The sequence below is a fragment of the Malania oleifera genome, chromosome 4, assembly GCF_029873635.1.
Source record: "Malania oleifera isolate guangnan ecotype guangnan chromosome 4, ASM2987363v1, whole genome shotgun sequence".
Classification (NCBI taxonomy): domain Eukaryota; kingdom Viridiplantae; phylum Streptophyta; class Magnoliopsida; order Santalales; family Ximeniaceae; genus Malania; species Malania oleifera.
The window spans coordinates 102,175,305-102,203,150 of NC_080420.1; the positions used below are offsets into that span (position 1 = coordinate 102,175,305).

Consider the following 27,846-nt stretch of genomic DNA (forward strand, 5'->3'; position numbering starts at 1 on the left):
TTGTTTAGGAAATCAGTTGACTATATTGAGAAGGAAAATCGAACACTTGTGAAAAAAAATTTAACCTTAATTTTCTATCCTTCACAAATGACAGCTACTTGTACAAGAGCAGAAATTCGATGTTACATTGGATAGGGAGCAAATGCATCCCTGTTTACAACATGGAAGTATAAAGCTAAAGAAAATTTCAAAGAAACCTATAACAAAAAATAAACATGAACAACCCCTTTCGGGCATCGACAGTTGAAGAGGCTGTTGTGTAAAACTATACAACTAAGGTGTTCAGGGATTCTGAAACAGAGCCATCCAGCTTCAAGCAATGAGAGGGTGACTAGTCAGCACGTGGCAACAAAAAACTGAAGCCCAAATTCTCACGAATTAGTGGTGGTGGTTCGATGTCTGATATATCTATTTGTTCCATCGACTTCGATATATCATCAACTGAGAATGGAATACTGCAATATAAATGATTATTCATGGTCAGCTACTGCCTCAATATCACATTGATAAATAACAAAACAGGTGACATGGATGTCCCAGCAATGATTCTAATTTGTTAGATGACAGTATGACACAGCAAAATAACATCCTTATAGAGACATTTTATTTTATTATTTATTTAAAATTTGTGATCAGAAGGAAAAATAAAACCAACAATATAAAAATTAGAACTAGGTTAATGTGTACTTTGTTAACTAATCACAAAATGACATTATTGGGGAGTTTTAGTTCTCCCTTTGGAATTTTTGGAGGAAATGTAAAAAGTAACAATTATATTGACACTGTGTTTCGGAGCATGGATTTTGAACCTTGGATTTGGATTTAAGTGGATTTGGACAAATTTCAATGTAATTTTATATTACATTTGATCCAAATCCAATACAAATCCAAATCCAAGGCCTCTCCAAACATAGGGTAAAATGGTAAATGCATGCGTTACGTGAGATTTTTTTGTCTTTTTTTTATTAATTCTTATAATTCAGATTTCCCTTAACAAACCATTGACCTCTAAATAAATTAAAAATTAAAACTCAAAGATGCATAGAATTATTTTTTACCTTTAATCTTTGTAACGCCAAAATTTGAAAAGAGATACTAATTTTTGATAATTTTTATTTCTAATTTCTCTAAACACCATAAATTAAAAATATGAAATTTAAATTTATATAAATGCATCATTTTGAGGTTACCATGGACTAAAAATAACATTCTTGATGATAGAAATGAGTTGACAACAAATAGAAATATTATGGTGAAGAACATGGACAAAAATGACAACCACCTCAAATGTTGAGGGCATAATATGTCCTTTTGCCCCATTCATTTGATACTAACTTTATTCAAAATCCAGAACACATATCCAAGATGTGCCTGAAAAGTAAAGTCAGCCAAACATCAAAGATTTCCGGCTTGGGTTTTCTGTTCATCTTTGATTTTTATCAGTACATTGTAAAAAAGGGTGTCCGTAGGCTACAAGGCTCCTCACTTTGAGAGAGTGGGGGAGGGAGGGTTGTCACACCCCTGCTTTTATGCAGAGAGGCTATTTCCTTGGACTCAAGAACCATTCTTGAAATTTTATGGTGATGTGTACTACATAGCACAAAACTTTCTCACAATTCCACAACCTTATAGGTAATTTTCCATTTAGATTTTCATGAAATGCAAAGTAAGAAAATTGAAAAACGAAAAACAGAACATATCATATCAGATGGTTGACTATTGTTGCTAACCTGGAATCGTCATCCAATAGGAAAGAGTTGCTCACTGCATTGTTTGAATCTTCTGTCATCAACACCCTCATGTTGGATATAACCTAAATGGAGGCATTAACACAGGGCACAAGCCTATTGTGAGACTTTTACTAATTGCATGTAATAATATAGAAGTACATTATACTACACTGTGACGATGATGACTCGAACCTAGTTTGACTAATTTCATCCATAAAAACTTACATCCGGGGACACACTATGCGTGCCATACTTGTCATCCCAGTACATGGTACTGATCCGGTACAGCTGCTGTATACTGAGCACCTATTAATGGAGAATTGAAGCTGGCTGAGGCCTGAGGTAAAAACAAATTTAGAAATAACTGTATTTTGTGTTTTTCTTTAGAAATTATCACTCACTGGACATAGGTCATGGCTTATTTCATCCAGTGTTTTCTTCGGCTTTTGATGGATGACCTAAAACATAAAACACAACAAGACAATTTAAGCATTTTTTGATTTTAACAATAAAGCAAGCAATCTTTCAAGGAAATATAAGATAAAATGGGAATTAAAAAACTTACCAGAAACCCAATAGCCTGTCTGATATGTTTGAGCTCATCCCAAGCTGAACCTGCATACTGCATTTGTTTTTGTTTTTGTTTTTTTTTTGGGCGGGGGAGGGAGAGAGAGGTTTATTTAACAAGCAGAAGCTACACAATCACTTGGTAAAATAGCAATGAAAAGCAGGTACCTCATCAGTGGCCTTGTAACACCAATGCTCAAGTTCAGCCAATCCTGCTTTAACATATTCTCCATTACTAAATGAACAGCATTCCCGCCTTAATAGAAGGCTGCAACAAGAAACATGGGACAAAAGATGAGAAGGTCTGTGGTGTAAGAATAATTCAAACGATACCACATAAAAAGGCATTTGAAATCCACACCTGTTGAATAACTGGACATTGATGAAAGAAAATATTTGTGTGAAAACTTTACGAACTAAAAATGGGGGTACCTGGAAATACACAAAAAAAAAAAAAAAAGTGATCCCATAATAAGAAATAAGAACAAGAGAAAGCAAAAGAAAAAGAATATGGAATGTAATTTAATTAGTCAACCATGTCAGGTGCACATTAGCATGCCAACCAGTGCAGCTACAGCAGGTTTTAAAATTATAATTGAGAGCACTGAGGGACAAGCTTTGAACCAATTCTAATCATTTGAGTATTAAAAAAAAAAAGGAAACTATAATGAACTAAACAAATTCACAAAAACTACACTTACATGATTTTCTTTCAGAGTGTTCAAGAAATTCCCAAGGCTCTTCACAATTCCTTGCCAGTGAGCAATTAATGCTTGCTGGGCTGCAGTGTTTGCAACTGATCGTGATGATCCCTTAACCAAGCTGGCTCTTGATGTTCTTGGTGCCTATTTAGACAGATACAGGGGAAAAAGACTAAACATGTAAGTCAAAACATTGTAGTCCTTGTGGATAGTCTGGAATATAACAAACCAAATGAAGCAATGCTTCAATTTTCATAATTTGTCACTTTCAAAGAACACATTGAGTCACCTGAATGCATAAGCCAAGCAATGGCGAAATTTCTTTTTTCAGGTTATCTCGGATCATTCCATAAATCTTTTCTACATATGCTGTAAGCTGCTGTTTGAAAAGCAAAGCAGGGTACTTCGCTTCAACTTGGCGTAAGGATTCCACACTACCAGACATGCCACCATTCACAAAGGAAAGATTGACTCCTTGTGGAGCTCCACGGAAGCTCTGATGGGAAATCATACAAATAACTTAAGTAAAAACACACACAAAAAAAAAGGAAAAAAAAAAAAAGGTTACTGGATGGCATAATTAAGTTCAAATAATAAACTTTTATGTACCTGCGTCATTCTCCCAAATAAGGTAGCTGATGATGATCGACGGCGCTGTGGAGCCATTCCAGCTGCACCACTTGCCTTCAACGTGCGCTGGAGTAGCAACAGAAGTGTTGATGCATTGGACAACCAATACGCTAATACATCATTGTTATCCTGGGTCTTCAGTCCAGAAAGCAATATGTAAGTTATAAAATGAAGCTTGTGATAAAAAGGAGATAACAAAATGCAGATCAAGCATACAAGCAGTTCAAACCTCAATAGCATGGCCTATCGTCTGAATGATTCGATCAAAAATGCTAGTCCTTTCAACTTCAAAAGATCTCCACTGTAGAAGGCACTTGTATATGATACAGGCAGCGATAGGTCTACTCCCTGCAAAGCCCAAGTGTTGTGCAATACATCGAATGAGCAACTCTTGATTCTCCTGCTGCTTCTCATTAAGTGATTTTTGCGGCTTCTCCTCTACTTCAGAGAGCTCCCTTTGAATCATTGAAGGGCTACGTATGTCCTGAACCAATAAAAAAAAGAGAAACTAAAATCATCAACAAAAGAGTAAACTAAATAAAACATAACGTTGCTGAAGCAATTAAACAATGAGCTAAGAACTCCAGCTCTGGATACAATGCCGAGAGCTAATCTGGGCAGCTGGGTGCTTGCATAAAGTCATAATTTAGTTCATTTTCACTCCAACTCTTGAAAAAGAGGTTATGATGCAGAATTCCATGGTGAATTCTCCACAAAATCATCCATGGGATGCTACTGTAATGGAGCCCCTTTGTCCAGTTGGGCCCTCCGGCCCTCAGCCATGGATTAAAATTGATCTACCTTGAATTTCTTGTAAATAAGTTTCTACTACCATATAATCTTTCTATTATTCTTGTGCTCCCTCCCTCCCTATGATATGAAGAAATAAATAGGTTACAGAAGAGATTTCACTTACCAAACCTGCCTTTTGATCACCAGGTATATGACCACTTTCACCTCTCTGCCATTTATCAGACAACAGGTAAATATATCTTGAATACATGTGGTATTAAATTTAAATTACCAGTCTAATCTGTGAGATTTAAATCTGAGAATACCTGAAGAATTGATTTGGAGCGTCCTGAAAGGAACTTGTTTGGAGCCATGGACACAGCTTGTTGACGGAGAACTTTATTCTCTGATTCTATATTAGCGAGCTTCTCCTCCAGCCTAATCACAGAAGTTAAAGTTTGTAATTAAATACACTGCAGTGCAGTGCTGCCTACTTTCCATTGTATAGATGTAACATTTCCGTAGCATGCAACCTATCAATTGGGTTTATCAAGAAAAAACATAGGTTGATCAAGCAAACATTGAATTGGTGCTCAACACATGCAGAAGCACAAGCGGTCTAATATAGGAGGAGGCCTGGAACAATTATTTCTTTTATAGAGATCATCTATACTTCAAAAAAAAATTATACATTCAATTCATGCAGCAGAAACATTATTAGTTAGATTCATGTGGTATAAGAGGATCAAGAATGCAGAAGCTACAAGAGGCATGATACATCCAGGTGTCCAATTTCTTATCTTCACCAGGGTAGAAGGAAAAGAGGGGAGAGAAAAACACTTTGATGTATGGAAAATTCAAAATTTAATTTGATAATTGGTTTGTAATTGCTATCTTGGTACCTCCTATCCCTTAAAGCAATGATTATAAAATATAAATACACTCAACCCACCCCACCACCAACCCCCCCCACCCCGCCTTTTTCTATAGTTTTAACAATAGTCATGCTGTAATTAATTCATAGACAGCCAAAACACCATGTTTCCAGTTAAAATAGTAGTCAAAGTAACTAGAGAATCACTCTATTCCACCATTTGTTTCATAGGCTAAGATTTCTTGGGATTGGACTGGCTGAATAGTATTAGACTGGACTGCATAGGATAATTATCATATCACATGTTTGGTCTGCCATCTATAAGAGATAAGACAGGACATTGGTGAAATTTTCTTTTAAATTTTTTATTTTTGGTTTTTATGCTTCTTAATTCCCATACCGTGAGCTGGCTGGTGGGGTGGGAAGCCCATGTGAAGGGGCTAAGACACCTCCCCCCTAACTGTTCCTATCCTACAGTTGAGCTGCACCAAATGTAGGCTAATAGTGCTTAGCAAGCCTATCCCATGAGACAAGCACACCCTAGGTGGCTATAAGGATGTCCAATGAGAACTTCTGTCTCTTTCTGCTCCATCTAGAGTGCAAAGGCCGGTAGAGATCATTTGACGCACTAACCAATACCAGTGTAAAAGGCAACTAACCTGACACTCACATATAAACAAATAATAAGGTAGAAATAGGTAATTTGTAAAAAAATATCTTGTTTATTGTCAGACAAGCAAGATTTTTAAAATTTGATAAACCAAAGACAAGAAAAAAGAAAAAGGAAAATAAACGGGCCGGCCGATTTTTGTATTACCTGCTTAACGATTCCTGAAGTTGTTGAACTTTGCTTTCTGTTTCTTCAATTTTTTTTTGTTTTTCTTCGCTGCATTCTTGGGCTTCTATACATTTCTTGTCAGAATCATCGGCTCTTTGTTCCTCCGATTCTAAGAGAGCCTGCGAAGAAAAAATTCAATGTCTAAAAATGAACCGAATGAGATGATCATGACCTATTTCTGAAAATGAGACCGGAACAGATGACTCATCACATAAGAAGCTTAAAAGCACATTAATCCTTGATGAGGTGCCAAGGTATTACTGCCACCTTGGTGTCACATACAATACTTGGTTGCCTTATTCATTGAAGTGAGGCACAAGGTAATAACAAAGAATCCTAAATTTGATGTTTTCACCAGTTCACAGTAGCATATGTCTTCATATTAGTGCCTCCTTTTAAAATTATTTATTCGATAAACATTCATGTAATAAACAGCCATATTTTTCTTTGTCAAAGAACAGTTTGTTAACAATTTTTTTAATGAACAAAAGAAATCAATAGTGATTGAAAATTAAGCTTTTGTTTATTAAATCTAAGCCTCCAAAAAATGCCATTTGGGTTTTCTCATTCCATTGTACAGTTGAAATCTATGTCAACCGCAGAGGATGCACACTCATTTTCTCCCAGTCATGTACAGACTTTTCATGTTTGTTCTCTAAATGCACTGAGTAATCCAATACAGGTCAGTACACCATGTTATGTCAAGCTACAAAATTAAGATTATTTTATAAGCAACCTGATATTGAAGATTTGCTCTAGCAGCTATAATTTTGATGTGCCAAACAAGAATTTAGTCATAAACATATATCAGACCTTATTTTTTGTCCCACGAAATCAGCAGATGAGGATATACACCACTTTTAAAACATTAGGGACACAAAAGGAATCGTATTTTATATATATATGTATATGTATATATATAAATATACACACAAAATTTCTTTTACCATTCATAATATTATTGATTTTTATTTTAATGCAATATGCAAAGATTATAGCACTTTATGTACTAGATTCCACTCATACACATGACAAGAGAATGGTTGCAGTTAGTTAGGTTCAAACTTATTACCTTCAAGCTCTCCACTTCTGCAGTTAAAGAATCCACTTTTTCGGTATCTTCAACCATCACTTGGGTTTCTTTAATAACAGGAGGTGCTTCTTCAATGGCTTTCCTTGCAGCCTCTTGCTCTTTTACAAGCAGAGCATTTGTTTCATCAATTTTGCTTTGCATAGCTTGCAAAAAATTTTGCAACTTTGCAATCTCTTGTGCTTTTGCTTCTTCCAAGTCAGCCTGCATACATGATTTCCAACCTCAGCACGGTGGCATATACATTAAACAGCACAGAATAAAAGCTCTGAGTTGTTAGATAATGTAGGATAGGCTTTGTCTGGCTGGAAAACAGGTTGGAGGGCAGCCCTTTTGTAATTTTTTCTTTTTTAGTTTTTCTAAAGGAGATCATCTTGTGCTCCATTTCTCACATTTTTTCCTTTTCTATCTTCAATGAATTTCTTTTTTATTTAAAAAAGGTAGTGCTAGATGAGAAGATATTGAAGTATAATAGTTCTTTAGTTGCCTAGTTAATATATTAATTGGTGGGCAGTAGGCACTGACACCATTAACATAGCAACATTAATTCTATTGGTGTAACGTATTTGAAATTAAAATAGAGTATTCATCTTTAGAATTGAATCTCCACAAATAAATAGTACTAGTTACCCTCAATCGTTTTTCTAACTGCAAACGCCAGGTGAGCTCCTCCACTTCTTTTGTAAGCTTATCCTTTGCTTCTTTAAGTGCACCAGTTTCTCTTGCAGCCTGCAAAATAATGATTCCACATAAAATTAAAGGCATGATATAAAACAGGTCGCAAAGATGTATCAGAAACAAAACATATTTATAACAGACTGTTTTGACATGATCATTATAAGATGTCAATATTCAGATAAAATCCACTTAGATATGCAGTAAATATTTGTTAAAAAAATATCCTCTTTGATTCAGTTTTATATCTACCTCACTACCTCAGTAGAAGCCAAATTTCAAGCCAGTTTGATCCAAAACAATATTACTATGTTAAAAAATATTTAACAAGGAGCTTAAGTTAAACAAATAAAAAAAAAGCAAGATCACTTGAACTGTTAAGGTTTGAACTGCACATTTTTCATGTTTTTAGCATTTCAATGAATGGTGAGTTCAAAACACAAAATATATCTCCACGAAGGCAAAATTCAAGGACAAACAATGCCTATGTATTGTGATTAAAAGATAACTTGTAAACTAGCAAGTTCAGCCTGTCAAACAGTTAAACCCGTTTTTACCTGCTTTTGTCAGTTTTCAAAATGATAAAAGCTCTTGGTTTAACTGGACCAATGCAGCAGCATTGTTTGAAGTTAAACCACCAATTAAATTAAGTCCTTGTAAAATTGATAATTTGACACTCATTGTCATAAAACATCTAAACACAACTCAACAAAACCTTGCTTTCCAACTATCAAGTTTGGTTGCATCTCTTCTTTTTATTCGATGATTCATGTTCAAGTTGGTGCGACAAAGGCTTTTTATTGCCCATTAGACATTGCACCTTTATGCACCCTTCTGTGTTTGGCTAAGGAGTTAGGATCAGCTACATCTCATGTAATCACAATCAGATTACTGATTACACGGGTAATTCCCTGGTCTTTGTCTCATTGATCAGTAGTCCAATAAATTAAATGGTATTTGGGAACCATCACATCAAACCAATGAACAAAGAAAGTGAATTATATAAAACATTGATAGGAAAGCTCACCATTTTAAGCTTCCTAAGCTCTCTTCGAGCAAGTCTTCCCCTCCATCTGCATTGTGAAACAACTGATGCTCGCTTGAGCTTCTTATAATATGACGAAGCTCTATGACAGCGGCAACGAGTCTGCATAAATGTTTTTCCCAAGAAGAGCATTTATTTTTTAGAACTTAGTAGTCTTAAAAGTGGATCTCCAAGTTATGAGCTATTACGGAGGAAGTACCTGAATAATAATGGCTGCTTTAGTCTGTCTCTTCAGTCTATAGTCCTTACGAGCAGCCATTGCTCTTAAACCTGTCTGCAACACAAGCCCTGAAAACCGAAGTTTGTTGTAGGCTTTTCTGGATTGGTATCCACGCAACCTCCTTTGAATGTTCACTGCAGCTGCCTCCCTTTTCATGTGCCCATAAAGTTTGCAAGCCAATCTTCCTAAAAGCCATAAAAAAACACAAATGCAAAATTTTAAAAAGGCAAAAAAAAAATGTCAACTAAATATCTAACTAGTCAACTGATGCCCTGATTAATGGCATCACAAAAAAAATAAAATAAAATAAAATAAAAATGCAATCAACTCTTTCTAATATGAGGTCTGGCTCATAAAATCAAGGAGAACAGCACTACATGTAGATACCAACTTGATTCATATCATTAAAAATATCAGACAACAAACCTCTCCATATAGATTGCACACAAATGGTGGCCTTTCGTAATGCAATGAATCGTTTGCGAGCATTATGAGTCCGTATGCGCCGCTGGATAGCTTTGGCCGCATTACTAAGTACCTCAGCTCTGCGTGCATCTAATTCAGCCATCTGACCAGCTCTTAGGAAAACCTTGGTCTTACCTATCTGCAAATCAATTTGTTGAGAATTTAACTAAACATCTAGCAAAATGTGTGTGGACGCATGAGCTTCCATAATTTCCACTCAAATAAAACCATTCAAGCAGAGCATGCAGCAACCCAGTGATCATAATGTCTGGGGAAGGTGTGTATCATATAATAGTAGAAGATATCCTAAGGTTTGCTGCAGTATGCATGCATGTTAGTTACTAGTCAAAGTTTAGAGTAAAGTGCAATATCAAAAAACTCATTAATAACTGTCATCTGGACCATCAACAGTTATGACAAGCAGCAAAGATATTTCTGGAACTACCTGAAACCCTTTAAGCTGCTTCTTTTCCAATATCTTTTTGCAAGCAACCTTCTCTTCGTAGCTGGCCATAAATGCAATAGATTCAGAAAGGGGAACAAGCACATCAAACTAAAAATCATCAAACTGACAGAATAAATTCACATGTGATGTGGCCCAGGCAATAAAACAGCTTAGAACATGTCTCCCACTTAAGCATTTATTCAATGTTAAAGAGTGGACTTACTTCCCCTCGACAACCTCTGGAGCAAGAAGTCCAAATCGGTTTATGAATTCAAAGAAAGCACGGCGTGTGGGGAATCCAGCACAACTGATCCTGATTGCTTCTAAAACACCCTACAGAAGCATCAATTAGCGATAACCGAACACATAAAATTCTAGCAAAAGATCATATGCATATTATAAATCCAAGTCAAAACTACAAAATTCAACTATACTCACACCACATCGCAATTGTTGCATGATGTTGACATTCTCAAATATGGCAGGTTTTAGAAGGTTGTTAGGTTTTACGCATCTAATGTAGTGAGGCTCTGTTGAATTCAATGTTTCCATCAGTTGTTGTAGTTGTAGCTGCACCATTTAGAGCATAAAATATCAGTTTTCAATCATGGCAGTAAAAAAGTCGGCACCTTAGGTTTTCATGGGAAGCTCCGTGATAATTGTTCATATTTTCACATTGACCATCAACTGTCCCAAATAAAGTCCACTAACATTGTCACCAAGAGAATAGCAGCAACGATACCTTAAAACGAGAACCAATTGAAGAAAACTTAGAAGATTTGGCTGTCTCTTCAGGTAGTGGAGGGAAAAGGCCTGCTACAAAAGGACATTTGGAAGCACCCAACAAATCTTGATGTTCTGGAACAACATAGTCTTTGTTTTTGTCCAAAAATTGGTCAGATTTATATTGGACCTTGAAAAGAAAATTAAAAATAGGTAAGGGAAGATAACTAACTGTAGGATCAGCATGCATTATTTACCACTTTATGCTTTATAATCCTACATACCTCTCCAGCATAATGAGCTATAGTGAAATCTGTGCGAGAGAGTTTTGGCTTGATGAAGCGCTTGTTAACTTTAAATGTCTGATAGAGCTTTTGCGAAAATGTTTCATGTGTTGACTTTGGAAACATGCTGGAAATCATGATGCCCAGTGACCAAAACCAAAACAAAAATACAATCAATTCACTCTTGAGGTAGCAGCAGAGTATGATTTGCACATGTTGAAAAAATATTCAAGCACTTCCAGAATTTAACTGTCTAAAAGAAGAATAAAAAATTTCAAGCTAAAATTTCCAAGAGTTCCATGCATATTTTCATTTGGGAAAAATAACAGAAGTTAAGAACAAAGGTAAAGTAGTGTTGTTGTACCATGCTTCATCTAGGAGAGCAACGATTCCACCAGGTTTCTGCAAAAAGAAAAATCAATTTAGAAACTGATGGAAAAAAGCTACCTTTAACATATTGAAAGTCAATTTAGGATCCACTGATGGGTCTCACTATAGGTCCCATATGTTAACAATGTATTTCTAGTGATATGACTATGTTAGGTTCTAGCATCCTCAAATTTGTCAAGTTTTTTAGGTACCCTTTTTTCCTGGGGTACAAGATGATTATTACAATAACGCGGACGCCCCAAAGGGGCAGCCTAAAACAAATTCTATATTTTAACCACACCCCAGCAGACTCCCTTAGGAGATCTGAAATTCAGATTCCCATGTGGGAAGCAGAAGATGAATTGTTGCACCAAAGGCAAAGTTTGTTTTTTAGGTTGCTTGGTGCTCAACTTACTAATTGTTTAGTCATGAGTTTCCTTGTGTGGGTTTTGTTCAATTTTTAGAATTTCTACTCCTTCCACAGTCCTTTCCTTGGTTAAGTCAACTTTCCCATTTTTGAGTCAGAATTTCAGAATATGGATTTGTAAATTAAGCATCTTGGTTATCCAAAGTGCAAGGCTTGTATGGCCTATTACCTACAAATGATGAATAAAAATCATATACGAGTCGTTGGCATTTGTTAATGACTAGTAAATATATTTCATGTGTTCCGCGTAATTACAAGTGAATAGTCTTGAGTAATATATTCACATACTTCCTTATATGGTTTAGATATTTTTAAAAACAAATTGATAACATATTTTTTTTTTTTAAGTCTGTAAACTAAAGTACAAATACTCTATTTATAAAAATTAATATTTTCTTTGGAATTACAGATTATGGACACAAACATGGGATACTGCTAGGGCACAATGTAGATACAGAGACACAAGCCTAAAAATATAGGACACTCAACACACTAATTAAAATCATATAATATTATATTTCAATTTATTGCATAAGAAAAATATTATATGTTCATATTTATACAATACTATGCATAAAAATAAATAAATAAATGCACATCATTTTTTTCTTTTTTATTTTGTAAAAAATGTCAATATAAGACTTCTTCTGTTGAATATGTCAATAAGTTTATGGTAGTTTTCTTGAAACCTAAACCTATAAGCTCTTCTCTTATAATTATGATTTTTTATGGATCAAATAAAATAAAGTTATATTACAATGCATCATTATATGTTCAAAACATGTTTAAAAAAAATTTCTACATAGCAAGTGTTGTAGAAGTATGAGACATTCCAAATGTATTTTCAAAATTATAGCTACAATAGGAGTATCAAAAAGTGTCGATGTTATGGATGAAACATGGGCACAATACTCTTAAAGAAGTGCTGGTGGCATATGGTTTTGCAATAACTAAGATATGATATTTATAATATATTATACTAAATTTCTATATTTTTTAAAAATATCCCATGTGGAATGTGAATGGAGGCGCTTTCATGGCTGGTATCTTGTGTTCAAAGACGGGGACCTTTCCTCTGAACTATCTAGGTCTCCCATAGTTAAAAAAAAAAATATCTAGGGACCTATTGTTAAATTTGAGAAGCCGACTGGTTGGAAACAAAAACTGGTCTAAAATTGGACTGACTCTCATCAAAAGCACTCTCTCCAACCTCGTAATTTAACTTCATGTCACTCTTCCCCATTCCTCGCTTTGTGGCCCAAAGATTGGAAGACATTTAAAAAATATTTCTTCACGGAAATATGGGGCTGGTTTTCAAATTCTGCTTAGTCAACTGGTAAATTGTTTGACAATCAATTCCAAGAGGTGGTTTGGGACTCAAATGTTTCACACAATTCATAAGGCCCTCCTTGGTAAATGGCTTTGGAGATTCATGAATGATAGATCACTACTATGGGAAAAGATTATTGCATCAAAGTATGACTTTGATCAAAAAGGGTGGGCATCCAAAGAGCCCTAGCAGTCCCATAGAGCAAGTGTTTGGAAGTGGATTAATAAAGAGTGGGAGGATTTCTTCACTCCCACTGACTTCCATGCTTGAAAGAGGGACAACATTTACTTTTGGCATGACAGACGGTACGGCTCATCCCCTCTTAGTTACCAATTTCCTGTTATTTTCAATGTAGCCTATAGCAAAGATACTTTCGTATTTATGCTGAGCACTCTGTGAATGGGACAGTTTGAAACCTTCCCTTTGTGAGAAATGCCCATGATTGGGCACTTGATTCTTTTGCTAATTTCAATGGCTGCTTATACAGAAATGTCCCCAGTTGGACCAATTCAAAAGTGCCTATATGGAAGCTCAACAAAAATGGCTATTTCACACAGTCAATTCCTTCTACAAGACACTTGGCGGCCCCTATGAGACCAGGCCTAAATTTACCTGTAAAGCTATTTGGAGGGCACCTGTGCCAACCAAAGTTGATTTTTTTGCTTAGGCAGTAACATTAGGAAGATCCTCTCTCTTAATAACCTTGAAAAAAAAGGGTTTCACTTTGGTCAATAGAAGCTTTCTGTGCAAAGAAGATGCTGAAACCGTGGACCATTTGCTGCTCCACTGCTGGGACCATTACTTTTTTTAATCTACCAGCACTGGGTCACTGCTGAAACTGTGGGAAAGGTAATCTGGGCTTGGACAGTATGCCTATGAACAGGAAAAAGAAAAAAAACCTGGTCCTTGCTCACTCTTTTTCAGATAGTGCTGAGAGAGAAATGCTAGAAATTTTGAATGAACAATTACTTCTCTCACAATCCACAATCCTCAAGGTTAGATGGCTTACAACTCTTGCAAACTGGTTTAGTGGGCTTTACATGTCCACACAAATCTTGATTTCTTGGATGCCCTAGAGTTTATTCAACACTTTTAGCTTCTCTCTCTTTTCTTTGCTTGTACAAGGCCAACTTTCCTTGGTGCCCTATTAATGAAATCTAAATTTACTAACAACACACACACACACACAAATAGCAGTATATATTAATCCAATATGCTATTAGAGTAGTTATGTGGATACGAAATTTTAAAAGATGCATGCAGACATAATATGTAACAGACATGTGTAATGTATTTTGAAAAAAAAAAAATGGTATTATTGACTATCTAAAGGATATTTTTAACAAAACATTTAACATATTTTTATTTTTATAGAGAGTTTGTGACAATTTCATTTTATAAGATACTTGCATGCTCCATGTAAAAATGCTTGCATGCCCCATGTAAAAATGCAAGGTAAGGCTACGTACTATAGACCCATTGCGGTCCGCCCCTTCCCCGGACCCCACATACTTAGGAGTTTGTGCACCGGGCTGCCCTTCTTTTTTTTTCCTTGTGTGCTCCATGTAAAAGTTTTAATATATGAGAATTCATTTTTAAGTTTTTGTATCAAATTTTATTTTTTTATAGGAATAATATCAACTCTTTGTACCTCTTATATGTGAATCACACTTTTTGATTTAAAATATTAAAATAATATTTACTATGCATACAAAAGTCATGAAATGACCCATGCACGGATTTTAAGTTTTGGTTCACAATTTCAATATGTATTATAGTAAAAAATATATAAATTAGATTCATTAGCTAAAATGTGTGCGACAGCTATTTTTTATTTACTTAATGTTCAATTAGTGAGTTTTTTTTTTTCCTAATTTCAAATAAATTTGACTTTTTTTTATCTGAAGAGTAGTTATAGGTATATGATTTGATTTCTAATATTCATACTTTCGAAGTTAGACCATTGTTTACCTCAATGATATTAGCCACTATACTATAGTTTTAGAAGTTGTCAAAGAGGTTAACTTAGTTTATTTTGGGATATACACGTTTTATTTAGCATTAATGGTACTGATTTAATTTTGTTTTTTAACCAAAAGAACTTTCATTTTTTAAGATTCAAAGTTCAAACCTAAGGTTACATTTGGTTTCCGGAATAGCTATTCCTAAGAATAAGATAAAATAAATTGGGGAATAGAGTTAACTGTTCTTCCTTTTTATTCTTTGGTATTCCATCCAATGTGGTATACAAAAGGAATAGAAATTCCCATGGTTGGGAATAGTAATTCCTTATCTATCCCTTGCTATGAATTTGTAAAATTTTTAGATTGTCATTTGCTTTATGGTAATAATACAAACTACCAAATTCTTCTTAGTGGCTCTCAACTCTCAGGAATGGAAGGAATGCTATCAAAGCAAAAATTGTTTAGGCTTCTCTTGTTTATCATTTTTGAAAGGCAAGAAACAGCTGCTTATTCAAGAATTAAGTAATCACATCTAAAATTACTACTCAGAAGGCTCTTTCTGAAGTTCATGGAAGGTCCTCTAGCACCAAGACTGGTTGATGTTTCTGTTTTAGCAGTTTAGTTCTGTCTTGGTGGTTGTTCTGCTGTATTCTCCCGGCAAGCTACTATATTCTATTCCTAGGAATAGGCCTTCCACAAACCAAACATAACCTAAGTTGTTTAACATAAACTTTCTACGTGTGATTTTACTTATTTTTGGTTGAATTTAATTCTTTTTAAGAATATTGCCTCAGTTTAAAAGATAAGATATTTTGACCACAAAATAAATTAGACTATTTGAAACTGAATTTCTTCACTCAATACTCCCATAAAGCCTAAGTGAGATTCTAAAGTTTTCACTTATCTTTATCCATATATTCTTCTTTATTTTTATTTCCAAGATTAGTGTTCCACTTTACAATCACAATAAGCCTTCCAAGCTCCAACCACCTGTCTGAATTTCAATCCCTTGAACACTACATGCTAATTTGGATTATTCCCAACATAATAACAAAATCCTTGCTACATTTGGGGAGTTATTCTAGCCTACAAATCACCCAAACCCATTACAATCATCCTGAAATTCACCCAAAAATTATGAAACCATTTTTCCATTCTGTAAATCCTAAAAATGGAACCCGAGCCCACCTATTTCTCACTTAGGCAAACTTATTCTTTGCAGATTGGGCTGTACAACATCGGCAATTAATGCATGAAAACTAATCCATAGTTGCATATGCAAACACCTACCAAAAGAAAGTAGCATTTTCACACAAAAGAACAAACAAGGGGGGAACTAAAGCTTTGACGTGTCTCTTTTTGAAAAATGAATTTTAACGAAGATAATAGGAGAGAGATTTAAGCATTCACATTAATTCAATGACTGTCTATGATGTTCACAGGATGAATGCATGGATCTGTACCATGAAACATATGCAAAAATCTACTCTTTTATGCATTTTTTATGATACTTTGCTTTTAAATAAACCTAGTAAAATTTAAAATTATCTGCTAATCTTATTTTGAGACAATATCTTTAGAATGTGCGTGCAACACCCAATGCACAAGGTCCCATGCTGTTGAGGGTCTGGGGAGGGGAAGATTATATTGTCTTACCTCCACAATTGGAGATACTGATTTGCGACTTAAACCTAACCTTCAGGTTTAGATGTAACATCCTTCCTAATGTGTCAAGGATTGCCCTCATCAACATCATTAAAATGTTGAAATAAAATGACTACTCTTGTCTATGCGCATGCAATAAAAGTCCCAAAAAGTAAGAAATCTTTTGTCTCAATGATGACATGGAAACCTTATCATTACCTCTCCCACAAAAAACATGGTCCCTGGTGGACCCCTGATGCACAAACCTAATAAAATATACCATTTCAATAATATTAACCAAGTGACTCATAGGGTGCAGTTATCAAAACTACAGCAGCTTAAACAGCTGGACGAGTGAACCAATCATCCATTTTTCAAGCAGTTTGGTTAAAAATAAAATGAACTAGCTACCAAAATTATGCAAAAGCAATCGGTGCGAAATATATTGACAGGGTGAGTAAGCTGGTTAAATCATGAACCCTGGATGGATAATGTCCACCTCAAGTCTGTCCTAACAAACAATAAAAAGCTGTTAATATGAAGCAGCAAGGAGAAACCTTTTCAATAAGATCCAAGACATCTTGATTATCGACAAATTCAATGTAGCTCCAATCTATCTCCTCTTTGGTGTATTCTTCTTGTTCCATCTTGAAGACATGCTGCAAGTTGGCACCAGAACCTCTTAAGAATTATGGTTGAACTAATGCTGAAGTAGCGAGTATGATTTGACAACTTACCTGGTTGAAATGTTGCTGTAGCTTCTCGTTTGTAAAATTAATGCAGAACTGTTCAAAACTGCATGATATGATATGTTGAAATTAAATCAAAAGAACTACCAAACCCATGTAACTGCATGCAATTTCACTTATTAGGAAGAAAAATGTATGCAAAAATATCTTAAATATTACAAAATATTTATAACTTTTCTCCTTTTCTTCTTGGCTAAATCAGTGATTACCTGTTATATTTAAAGCTTTCAAATCCGTAGATATCAAGGACCCCTATCAGAGATCTTGAATTAGGATCTTGTCCAATTGAGACATTAATTTTATCCACCAACCTGCATGTAAAAAGATGTCCATACTTAGCACTGCACCCACATCTCAGTTCTTATTCCAGTTTGTGTTGCTCATAAGAGTTGGAAACTATTACCATGTACCGATGCCAAAACTTAAAAAAATCTTACCAGTCAAATAATCGAGAGTATATTGTCTTAGCGAAACCATCTCTGCTAACTGTCGCACCAAGAGGATCAAGACTCCGCTTGATAACTTCTTCAGGGGTGATCATGACTCGTTTACACAATGCATCTTCCAGAGCCGCAGAATCACACCTAAAGAAAATATTAAAATAAGTAATTCCAGCGTGTAGGAAGCTAAATAAATAAAATTAAAAAAAATGAGAATTGTGAAGGCAATATCATAACACAGATCATACATGAGAAGTTCTGATGTTGTTTTAAGATGGAATTCAGACTTCTCGTCCTTCAGAACTGATGAATCAATTTCCTCCCCTTTAGCAAAATCTATATTGCCAATATGAAGAATTGCAGCAACAACTCTAAAAATTGCTTCCTGAGAGAGAGAGAAAGAGAGCATAAAAGAGGATGGTCCTTCTGAGATGTTACTTAAGAAAATCAAAGCATGCAATGAACCTGCTTCTATATAGACTCTACCTGTTCCTTTTCACTTATTCCAACAATATCCATTGCTCTTCTGGTGGCAAGATAGTCATGAGCATCACTTACACCAACCAGTTCGTAGCACTTTGACTGGTTAAGATAATGAAATGATTTAGGATTTCCTAATTTGTACTTCTCAATTTCCTGAAATCATTAAGAACATTAACCAAGTATTAAATGCATGTATTTGTGTAGGCATGTGACTGAAATATGCACCTGAAAAGAAAAAGAACAAGAAAATCTCAATTACAGCTGTTATTCCAGCAAGAAGCTACCTCCTGTGGTGCTGCACAAAGAAGGTAAAAACAGTGGTAGTTACGCTCTGGATCAGAAATTTGGCAAACACGTGATCGCTCTAGAAGATAAGTTCTGATAGCTGCTCCAGATATTCTTCCATGCTTATCAAACTGGATCTCAACAAATTTACCAAAGCGGCTGTACAAGGATCAGATTTAGGAGATCATCATTCACCAGAAACAAATTTCAAAACTACTAATTATACATTTATACAGAAAAGAATGCTTAGATGAATGAGTGGTATAACATTGAAAGATAAATTAAGGAATGAACATATTCGTGGTAAGTTAGGTGTAGCTCCTATAGAAGATAAGATAAGGGAGGGACGACTCAGATGGTATGGACACTTGCAATGTAGGCCACGTAGTGCACCTGTGAGGAAGAGTGACGTAGTTACTGTGGGGGGTAGTAGAAGGGGTAGGGGTAGACCTAAAATAACTTGGAAAGAGATGGCGAGTAAGGATTTAATATCCTTGAATCTATCAAAAGAAATTGTCCATGATCGCATAAATTGGCGGAAAAAGATTCATATAGCCCCGACCCCACCTAGTGGGACTAAGACTTGGTTTTGTTGTTGTTGTTGTTGTTGTTACAGAAAACATTAAAAGGAAAAATCAATTGTCAGCGGAATAATTCCTTTTCAGTAAAAAAAAAATATATGTATCTGATATAAAATTACAAATGAATCAACAAATAATTGTCAGTGCATTAACTTCCAAAGTTGAACATAAAGGTAATTGAATAAAATTAACATTGCAGCACATTAAGTGGAAAGACATCTCACCTAGAATTGTTATTTCTGACGGTTTTGGCATTTCCAAATGCCTCAAGAACTGGATTTGACTGCACTCAAATCAATTAGTATAATTTCATGAGAATTTAAGTTAGGTTGAAACTTATTCTAAATATAAAACAAGAGCCAGGTACTCTCTCGTACTTCAAGAACTTGTTGTTCAACAGTGCGCCCTTCAGTAGCCGCTCGGCCACCTAAAAAGGCAAGGTATCGCATGAGCATTTTCGTGGTCTCTGTTTTACCCGCTCCACTTTCACCACTGACAAGAATTGAATTGCTTTTTCCCTCATTGATCATTGCCCTATTTTCAGTGGAAGCATTGCTAAAGACAATGTATTATCCATTAGAATGCATAAACTAATCTGAAAAACTGATAGTGAGTATCACCTGTAAGCGACATCAGCAACTGCAAAAACATGGGGGCTTAGCTCTCCCAATGGTGCTCCTTTATATTGTTGCATCATGTGAGCATCATAAAGGTGAGGTAATCTTTGGAATGGATTAATGGCAATAAGAATATTTCCCGTGTATGTCTGTGAGATGTGAGTCATTGAGAGAAGAATATCATCATGTCGACCATCTCTTTAGTAAGTTAACAAAGAGTTTTCTATTAAAACTATAAACATCAACAGTCATTACAGATAAATGGTCATGGAAAATTACATATATTTCATTGAGTTCATATCTCGTTTTTAAATTCTGCAAGACTCCTGGCTCATGCAAATATGATAGCTTTGTCATGTCATCAACTCCGCCAGCAGGAGCTTCCATATCCTTGGGATATATTTTTGATAAATTTGCAACAACCTAAAGAGTATCACAATAAGAAAAACAATCAATGATGCATAAATATCAATAAGAAAACAAATCTGAACATGATTTCCAAGTTTCCAACAGCAATGTTTGCATATCTTTCTTTTAGATAAACAAAAGAATTATGTTAACTGAGAAAGGAATGGAGGATGAAGCATCCTTCACTAAACAAAAAAGAAAAAACAAAAATAAAATAAAAAGAAAAAGAAAAAGAAAGAATAAGACAACTTATGAACAGAAACTCTCCAATCGCTTGGTATAGATGAGTCAAAGGAGCCCTTTAAAAATAACAATAAAAATATTTTTTTTTAAAATAGCTGAATGCTGAAGTGATGCCAAGAACACCACCCTACATAACAAAATAACATTAGTATTAGAACCCTCAACGACTCTAGCACTGTCTCCAACTAAATGCACTAAATAACTGCAAACATATTGCTGCAAAGCTTTTCTTTCCTTTCATTGCTTAAGCCCGTGAAAGAAAAGAAAACACATACTCTCCAAAGAGAAAGGAAAAGCCCATTTTTCCCCATAAAGACAAACAATTTGGTCCAGACCTAAATGCAAGAAACAAATGAGAAATTGTTTCCCTGATATAATACAACAAAGCACATAGGCATAAGAGGAGAGAACTTTATGGCCGTTCGGTATCAATGTCAAAAATTATGAAAATGAAAACTAGAAGCCCAAAACCAGCTACTTGTTTAGTTAATATTTATAAAACTAATACAAATTTAAAAACTTGATGGAACAAATGCTCAATTTGTCATTGAATTGAATAACAATGAAGAAATATGATTAAAAATAATAATAATTGAAAAATATTATAATAAAAATATAATTGTCACGTCCTCCTCCGATTTGTTGCTGCCTAGGGGGGTCCAAAGGGTTTGTCTAGGTTGGTAGTCCAGGCAATCAAAATATATATATATAATTATTATAGCTCTTTCTAACGACTAGGACAATCTTATCGCACATGAGAATTGAAAATAGTAAAAATACTTTTTTTAAAATTACTTTTTATTTGTTCAAAATGTTATAATTTTTTTGTGGATATATTTATTTTAATTATATTAAAATTCATATAGTCATTTTATTTTAACTTTGATCAAAATAATTTATAAAATGAATGATTTGATTCACAAAAGTTAGTTCTGCATATTAAAATATTCAAACAGGTTCCAAAAACAACTCAAAACCATAAACAGAAATGAAACCAAACAAACCCTTGTTTGGCGTTCTTCTCCATAAATCACTAGGATTGGTACTTTCAAGGGCGCTGTCCACATAAAAGCCTTAATTTTGGAAGGGACACTAGATTTCCATAAAATAAAAAAAAGCAAATGGAAAGGAACAACATTAGGAATATGAATATCAAGAGCAGTAGCAAGTTATAAGAAAAGCCCATGAGATAACACCCTTTCTGCCACTCCCCTCTGAAAAACGAAAGGAATGAACAACATTCAGAGACAAAATAAGATCATTAGTCTCCCTCTCATTTAGGTTTCTAAAAGGTGAGTTTCTTTGAAAAAGGAAGAAATCATGAATAGGAAAACCATGGAAAATTGATAAATGATAAATACAAGAATACTGAAAAGAAAGAAGCATTTCCAATCCAATGACACCCCCCCCCCCCCCCCAAAAAAAAAAAAAAACTGAACCCTCTCGCCATTATCAACTTTATACCTCACTTGAGAGGGAGAAAAAGTGAGAAATTTGAGAAACAAATTTTCAAGGGCTTGCCCCTAAAAGTAACTCCAACTCCAGGGTAAGATGATGGGAGAAATCTGAGAAACAAATTTCCAACGGCTTGCATGGTTGAAATTAACTCCAACTCTAACATTGCACCTATTGTATTGAGGATCATAAACAAATTCCAACAGCTTGCATGGCAGAAATTAACTCCAACTCTAACATTGCACCTATTCAAAAGTAGGCAGTAAAGGAATCGCCATATGTAATTCACCACTAAAGTTAATACTCCTTGGATACCATTACCTAGAACTAAACCTCCTCACTCTTGAACACTCTCCCTCACTCTCAAGTATTGAACTTGTATTGGATATAGGGCAACGACATTCACCTCTCCTGAGGTTTGGCAAAAAGACAGGGACCTTCCCTGAGATTTCAAAAATTCCATTAACCTCCCCTAAGGTTTCAATGATTCCAATGACCTCTCCTGAGGTTTGCTAAAAAGACACAAATCTTCCTTTGTATTTTGCAAAATGACAAGTCTTTTGAGGGGAGACTTGTGTCTTTTTGCCAAACCTCAGGAGAGGTCTATGGCATTTTTGAAACCTCAGGGAAGGTCTCTGAAATTTTTGAAACCTCAGGGGAGGTTAGTGTCTTTTTGTCAAACCTCAAGGAAGGTCAATATCTTTTGCCCTTGCATATAATAAAAATCAGACCAGATCAGTAACCTTCTTAAACAAAAAAATTTATTAATATTAAGAAATGAATATGAGAATAGAAGAAGAAAGACAAGATAACCTCCTAAAGAAAACAAAAAAATACTAACTCAGCAATGCCATGATACATTTACAAAATTTAAAAATAAGGGGTCATTTGGTTTCACACTATCACTTTCAAAGATTATGAAAACGGAAACCAAAAATGAAAAAAAACATTTGAAAAACAAAAAAGACAAAAACTAGCAATTGTTAATATTTCCAAAACTTAAACAAATTGAAAAAATCTAATTGACCTCATATTCATCTTCGCCCTTGAATCAAATAACTAAGAGAAAATATTATTAAAATAATAAAAATGCAAACAAATATAAATTAGAAATTATTATAATAAAAATAGAAACTACTTATAATAATTTTATTTAATTATTATATTTTTAAACTCATTTTTAGTGCTTTGTGAACAATACTATTGCAAATGACAATTGAAAAGTGGCAAAAGTGATTTTTTGAATGACTTTTATTTTTTGTTCAAAATTTTAGAAATTTTATGGATATTTTTATTTTAAATATATTTTAAATTTTCACATGGCCATACCATTTTTATTTTAATTAAAAAATTTGTATAGAATGAATGATTTAACCCATAAAAGTCAATTCAAAATATTAAAATACGGTAGCAACAAAAGGTTGCCACAACTATTGAAAACGATAAATCTGGTTTTTCAATTTTAATGAAAAATGACAACACAAACAGAAAACCAGCAATAAAAAAACAAAAAATCCGAAAAATAGAAATGATACCAAACAGCCCCTAAAATTTTCAATACTCAACATGAATCCAATACTTGTATAAGCTTTTAGATATGTATCCTGCCCATTTTAAAACTGAAAATTTACCTTTTTCAAGGATAAATCAGAATAAATTTTTGAATAGAAACATAAAAGATAATCTTATACAAATTTTAGCTAATCTATTTGAAGGATTATTCTTGAATAAATATATTCTTTGTTGATGTATCCTGGCCCTATCATACCCTAGTCTGCACTCTTATTGACACTTCATACGTTACACATAAAAAAGTTTTAAAAAAAAATCATAATCCCAAAGAAAGTAACTTTATGTACTTGTCAGTTGAGAACATGAATGAATGAAATTTTGTGACAACAATAATATCAAAGCTTATAAAATATAGAAATATTAATAGAGATACCACATATTGACAGATTATTAACAAAATAAGTAAAATGTATATATCAACTAAAAAATCAATTAGCAATTTATTTTTCATTAAATTATTTTAACATGTGAAATGAAATGCTTTTAAACTATAGCAAGAACCCACTTTCTTCCCATTGCTGGTCTGGACCTCGGCCTCCTCTCCAGTAATCTTCAATACCTGTCCATCTATCCAAGCTAATGCTGGGTCCTCAAGCCAGACATGAGAACCTACAATAATGTTCACTGAAGTGCCCTGCAGAAATCAAGAATTAATGCAGATGTCAAACCATACAATTTTTTAAAACAAAATGACCTGAAATATATGAGGACAGAAAGAAAAACAAAGAATATGAGGATTTGGTTGGACCGTTGCCAAAAAGGATATTTTTAGATTTCAAGCACAAGCCTGTAGATTCGAATCTCTCATCTGAAATACTGGAGCCTAGGACCATATCTAAATTACCCCTCCCAGGATCCCACTGGGCTGGCTTTGTGAATTGTGAACCATGCTTAGAAGGCCTCACACTGGTCAATAGTCCCCTTTTCTGGTTTTGCACTATACATTTGAGCCCCTTGCATGGTAATCAAACTTCGGACCTAAAATTATCAGAACTAAATATGATCTTAGTGCCCTGACTAAGGGCCTTCCAACACAAGCTTTCATATTTTTTATTTTTTCTCTGATTGAAACATTTTCATTTATGAACCCATAACTTGTTTAGTTCATAAATAATACAATGTCCACCACAATTTCAATATGATTTTGCTTATGGTTAATCCTACAGTTTACCTCCAGAGAAAATTATTACACTAAAGTCCCAAACAAGTTTCTTTTGAATAAGTGTATCTCACCAGCTGAAATGAGAAGTAAGGAAATTCATAACACCAATCTATTAATGGTAAATTTCTATTACAAGGAAACAGTTTTCTTTTCTTTTTGGTGAGACTCCTTCAGAAAAAGAATTATGAAATTGGATGAAAATGCTATTGTTTCAGTTACCAATATTATGAAATTAAATTACACATTTAGGAGGATTTAAGCTTATGGATTGGACAAACTTTAAGATATATGTCTTTGCAGTTAAATACATAATAGCTTTAGTTATGCCAGGGCTATATAAGAATGTGTCATAGATTTTTCTCATTTGGAGATGGATGTGTCATAGATTTTTCTCATTTGGAGATGGATTCAGCTCCTTCACTTATGAGTCTAATTTACAGACTATGTGACCTCATCTAGGGACAGAATTGAAAGCTTAGCTTACTGTGTCATGATGCAATATAATTCAGCTCTGTTAATTTACAAGCCTAATTCACATACCATGTGACTTCATCTAGGGACCTAAAGTTGAGAATTGAAAGCTCAAGGTGTCATGATGTTACATTTTATTTTCTGCAATTCTTCATTGAAGTCATGTGTAATATGCTAGATTCTTTGCGCCTCAAATAGTTTCACATATATAAAAGCAAGCTTATAACTACAATTGTTTTTCATGGAGCACAAACATATCTATTCATCATTTTCACATCTTCTCGTTAAGTTAAGTAAAAAACATAATGCTGACAAACTTTGGACAAGTTTTGGTTTTATGACAATAACCTCTTTCCATCTTTGTGTTAGCATCAAAGTTTTTTCTAATTTGGGAGTGTTTGTGCACTTCCACGATTATATAGGCTACCATGGAACCATTCCTTAATGTTTAAAGATCAGTACCATTGCATTTGTTATGGGAATAGATTGTACTAGCCTCTTTGTATTGTCCTACTTTGGGATCATTTCATGAAGTGTCATTAAGGGATAATTGGAAGACTATTCTATTTGACCCCTATTTGTATTTTCTTGTTGTGTTGCTCTTTCTTTTCCTTTTAAAGGACACTTATCCTCCAACACATAATCTTCTTTGCTTCCTTATTCAATAATTCAGCTTCTACCTGAAAAAATCCTATTCCTTCATCATGTTTCCATATGTTTCTAAATTTTAATGGTATTGCTGTAACATTGCAAAACATTTCCACAGCATTTCCATTTCTGAATGAATTTAATACGTGCTAAAATTTTCTTCTCTTCTTAATTCTTTGCTTAGTTAAAAGGAAAAAAAATGCATGCAAAAACACAAAGACAACAACAGTAACAAATATCTAGATTTAAAGTTTCCCCCGATATTTAGTATCATGTGCCCCAACTCGTCTTACATATTTATTAGTCAATTGAACATATCCAAAATTGCCACCTTCTGCTTGTGCATCAAATAGGGGAAGTAATTTCTAATTAAATAAGTGTTTTAGATCCTCACCAAGTCCAGTTGCCCGTCAATATGTTATTATACTGGTTTATTCCTTTTCACTCAGAGCAATGGAAACAGTGAGATAATAGGAACTCAGCTGCTTATTCCATCCGAATAAAAATACATTTGATCTTCCTCAATAAAGTATAGATTTAGACCCCTCCAAAAACACAAAAGCATAAGACATGCTACTTTTTTAAAATCAAGTGCACAAAGTTTCTTTCCATAATAAACTACTTCCAGTGTTTTTCATAATGCTTCTATTCTCAATCATTTAAATGCGATGAAAAACTAGAAAAAGAAAAAATTCAGCTGGTTTAGAGAGAGATGCATGGAAATTAAGATTCAGTAGAAAAAGCAGTCCACCTAGTACAGGGAGGTTCTTTCTATCCTTTGTGGTTCCAACAACCATGTTTTCCAAAAATTAAAATTTGTGAGCCGAACACGTGTATATATATTGCATCATTTTTTAATTAATCCCAGCTCTCAAATCTTGTGAATAATCGCCAGATGTAATTGTATTTTCAATTTGGATTCATCATTTATGTCAACATTGTAAGAGCCTAACCCACTCCAGCTTTCTACATTAAATTTTAAAATATTAATAATTATACTGATAGTGATATACATTCAATTTCAATTTCTTCAGGTACTTCAAATGTACAAATGCTCAGACGAAGTAATGTGCATAGAAATGAGGTCCAGCATCCAAAGATTGAAAAGGAAAAAAAAAAACAGAACAAAAAGAAAATATATTCCTTAGAAAGGGAAGCATATACACGAACACCAAACATCATATAACGGAATCCATAAGAGTTCGAAAACCAGAAGATGCAAATAAAATGCATTAACAGCGAGTTAACAACCCAAAAAATCACGTACCATTGTAATTAAGCTTCAATCAAAACCTCACATAGTCAAAGACCTATCCAAATGAATCTTCCCCACCGGAAAATGACCCAAATTTCAAATCTCGCGCATTCAGCCGTTTATTCTGATCGCAAAAATCGCGGCCTCCGAAAATTCCCCGAAAACGCCATTTTGCAAGAAAATTGGCGAGAAAATGATGCCAATTGAGGGGACATAGAAGCAAAAAAAAAATAAACAAATTAAATATTCAGCAACATTTAATGCAGATCGATCTTCTTCTTCTTCTTCTCCTTTTTCCTCTTCAGGAAGCGTGTGGGGTTGGTTTGGGAGAGTGACAATCCTCAAATGGCCCTGGAATTTCGTGTCGCTGCTTTTGCTCATGATCTCTCTCATCCTCTTTCTCCTTCAGAACTCCGCCAATTTGTCGGGGATTCGTGGCTGCGAATCGAGTCTCCTTCCTCTTTCTCTCTCTCTCTCTCCCCGCTAATTTTAGCTCTGCTCTCTCTCTCTCTCTCTCTCTCTCTCTCTCCTCTGAGTCTCCACTCACCCACTGCCAAATTTAGCTGAGGTTTTAGCGGAGAGAATGCGAAGTGGCATCCGTATAACTTACAATTTTCTTTTTAAGCTATTGCAGCATTCATTCAATAAAAAGTAAAAACACTACCTTTTTCCCAAAGGGCCGAAGCATATAAATTTAGTTATGCTATTAATTAACCTTAGGTCA

General features: G+C 34.5%; 1 protein-coding gene across 1 annotated transcript; it reads right to left on the reverse strand.

The window, feature by feature from the left end:
• Positions 1-27,712, reverse strand: LOC131154192 (myosin-9). The gene is made up of 38 exons (XM_058106785.1): positions 27,135-27,712; positions 24,092-24,220; positions 20,188-20,331; positions 19,912-20,057; positions 19,669-19,825; positions 19,516-19,574; positions 18,710-18,869; positions 18,429-18,578; positions 18,191-18,327; positions 17,940-18,086; positions 17,712-17,813; positions 17,491-17,548; positions 17,311-17,412; positions 11,384-11,421; positions 11,020-11,146; positions 10,755-10,925; positions 10,451-10,582; positions 10,236-10,345; positions 10,013-10,073; positions 9,529-9,706; positions 9,082-9,287; positions 8,865-8,984; positions 7,793-7,891; positions 7,145-7,366; positions 6,052-6,191; positions 4,687-4,798; positions 4,545-4,589; positions 3,858-4,112; positions 3,608-3,763; positions 3,288-3,494; positions 2,999-3,142; positions 2,659-2,729; positions 2,466-2,565; positions 2,296-2,352; positions 2,132-2,188; positions 1,956-2,036; positions 1,731-1,813; positions 1-455 (listed from the first exon to the last, which is right to left on the reverse strand). Exons 1-38 carry the CDS (start codon positions 27,135-27,137, stop codon positions 332-334), a joined length of 4,590 nt encoding a protein of 1,529 aa, XP_057962768.1. The 5' UTR covers positions 27,138-27,712; the 3' UTR covers positions 1-331.
• Between the last annotated feature and the right edge of the window lie 134 nt (positions 27,713-27,846).